Consider the following 1,348-nt stretch of genomic DNA (forward strand, 5'->3'; position numbering starts at 1 on the left):
GGTATGGGGTGGATATGAGGTGCTATGGGGCGCTATGGGGTGCTCTCAGTATAGGGCACAATGAGGTGATGGGGCTGTATATGGGATATGGGGCTGTATATGGGATATATGGCTGTGTATGGTCTATGGGGCACTATGGGGCGCTATGGGGCGCTATGGGGTGCTCTCCGTATAGGGCACAATGAGGTGATGGGGCTGTATATGGGATATGGGGCTGTATATGGGATATAGGGCTGTATATGGGATATATGGCTGTGTATGGTCTATGGGGCGCTATGGGGCGCTATGGGGCGCTATGGGGTGCTCTCAGTATAGGGCACAATGAGGTGATGGGGCTGTCTATGGGATATGGGGCTGTCTATGGGATATGGGGCTGTATATGGGATATATGGCTGTGTATGGTCTATGGGGCTGTGTATGGGCTGTGTATGGTCTATGGGGCGCTATGGGGCGCTATGGGGTGCTCTCAGTATAGGGCACAATGAGGTGATCGGGCTGTGCCGGGTCGGGAGCGACGCTGATGGACCAGGACGGGACCATTGGGCCGAGATGTTGGCCAACCCACGGACACCCATCGAGCAATGGCACGCGCTGGTCGAGGTCAGACCCATAGCGACCCATAGAAACCCCATAGAGACCCATAGGGACCCATAGAGACACATAGGGACCCATAGAAACCCCATAGGGACCCATAGAGATCCATAGAGACACATAGGGACCCATAGAGACCCCATAGATGTTGGCCAACCCACGGACACCCATCGAGCAATGGCACGCGCTGGTCGAGGTCAGACCCATAGCGACCCATAGAAACCCCATAGGGACCCATAGGGACCCATAGAGACCCATAGAGACCCATAGGGACCCATAGGGACCCATAGAGACCCATAGAGACCCACAGGGACTCATAGAGACCCATAGAGTCCCATAGGGAGCCATAGAGACACATAGAGACCCATAGGGACCCATAGAGACCCATAGAGACCCATAGGGACTCATAGAGACCCATAGAGTCCCATAGGGAGCCATAGAGACACATAGGGACCCATAGGGACCCATAGAGACCCATAGAGACACATAGAGACCCATAGAGACACATAGGGACCCATAGAGACTCATAGAGACCCATAGGGACCCATAGGGACCCATAGGGACCCATAGAGACCCATAGAGACTCATAGAGACCCATAGAGACCCATAGAGATCCATAGGGACCCATAGGGACCCATAGAGACACATAGAGACCCATAGGGACCCATAGAGACCCATAGGGACCCATAGGGACCCATAGGGACCCATAGAGACCCATAGGGACCCATAGAGACCCATAGGGACCCATAGAGACCCA

General features: G+C 54.4%; 1 protein-coding gene across 2 annotated transcripts in view; it reads left to right on the top strand.

Annotated features, from left to right (window-relative positions):
• LOC107307616 (synaptotagmin-C-like) overlaps nt 1-674 on the top strand; it is a 9,104-nt gene extending 8,430 nt beyond the window's left edge. Inside the window, exon 2 of one of the 2 annotated variants that reach the window (XM_015851142.2) lies at nt 50-417. In XM_015851142.2, coding sequence (XP_015706628.1) covers nt 50-185 — 136 coding nt within the window. In that variant the 3' untranslated portion in view covers nt 186-417. Of the gene's footprint in view, nt 1-49; nt 418-470 lie in introns of those variants that run through there. The other variant, XM_015851141.2, reaches the window with a different exon arrangement.
• The last annotated feature ends 674 nt before the right edge of the window (nt 675-1,348 follow it).

The sequence above is a fragment of the Coturnix japonica genome, unplaced genomic scaffold (assembly GCF_001577835.2).
Source record: "Coturnix japonica isolate 7356 unplaced genomic scaffold, Coturnix japonica 2.1 chrUnrandom709, whole genome shotgun sequence".
Lineage (NCBI taxonomy): Eukaryota > Metazoa > Chordata > Aves > Galliformes > Phasianidae > Coturnix > Coturnix japonica.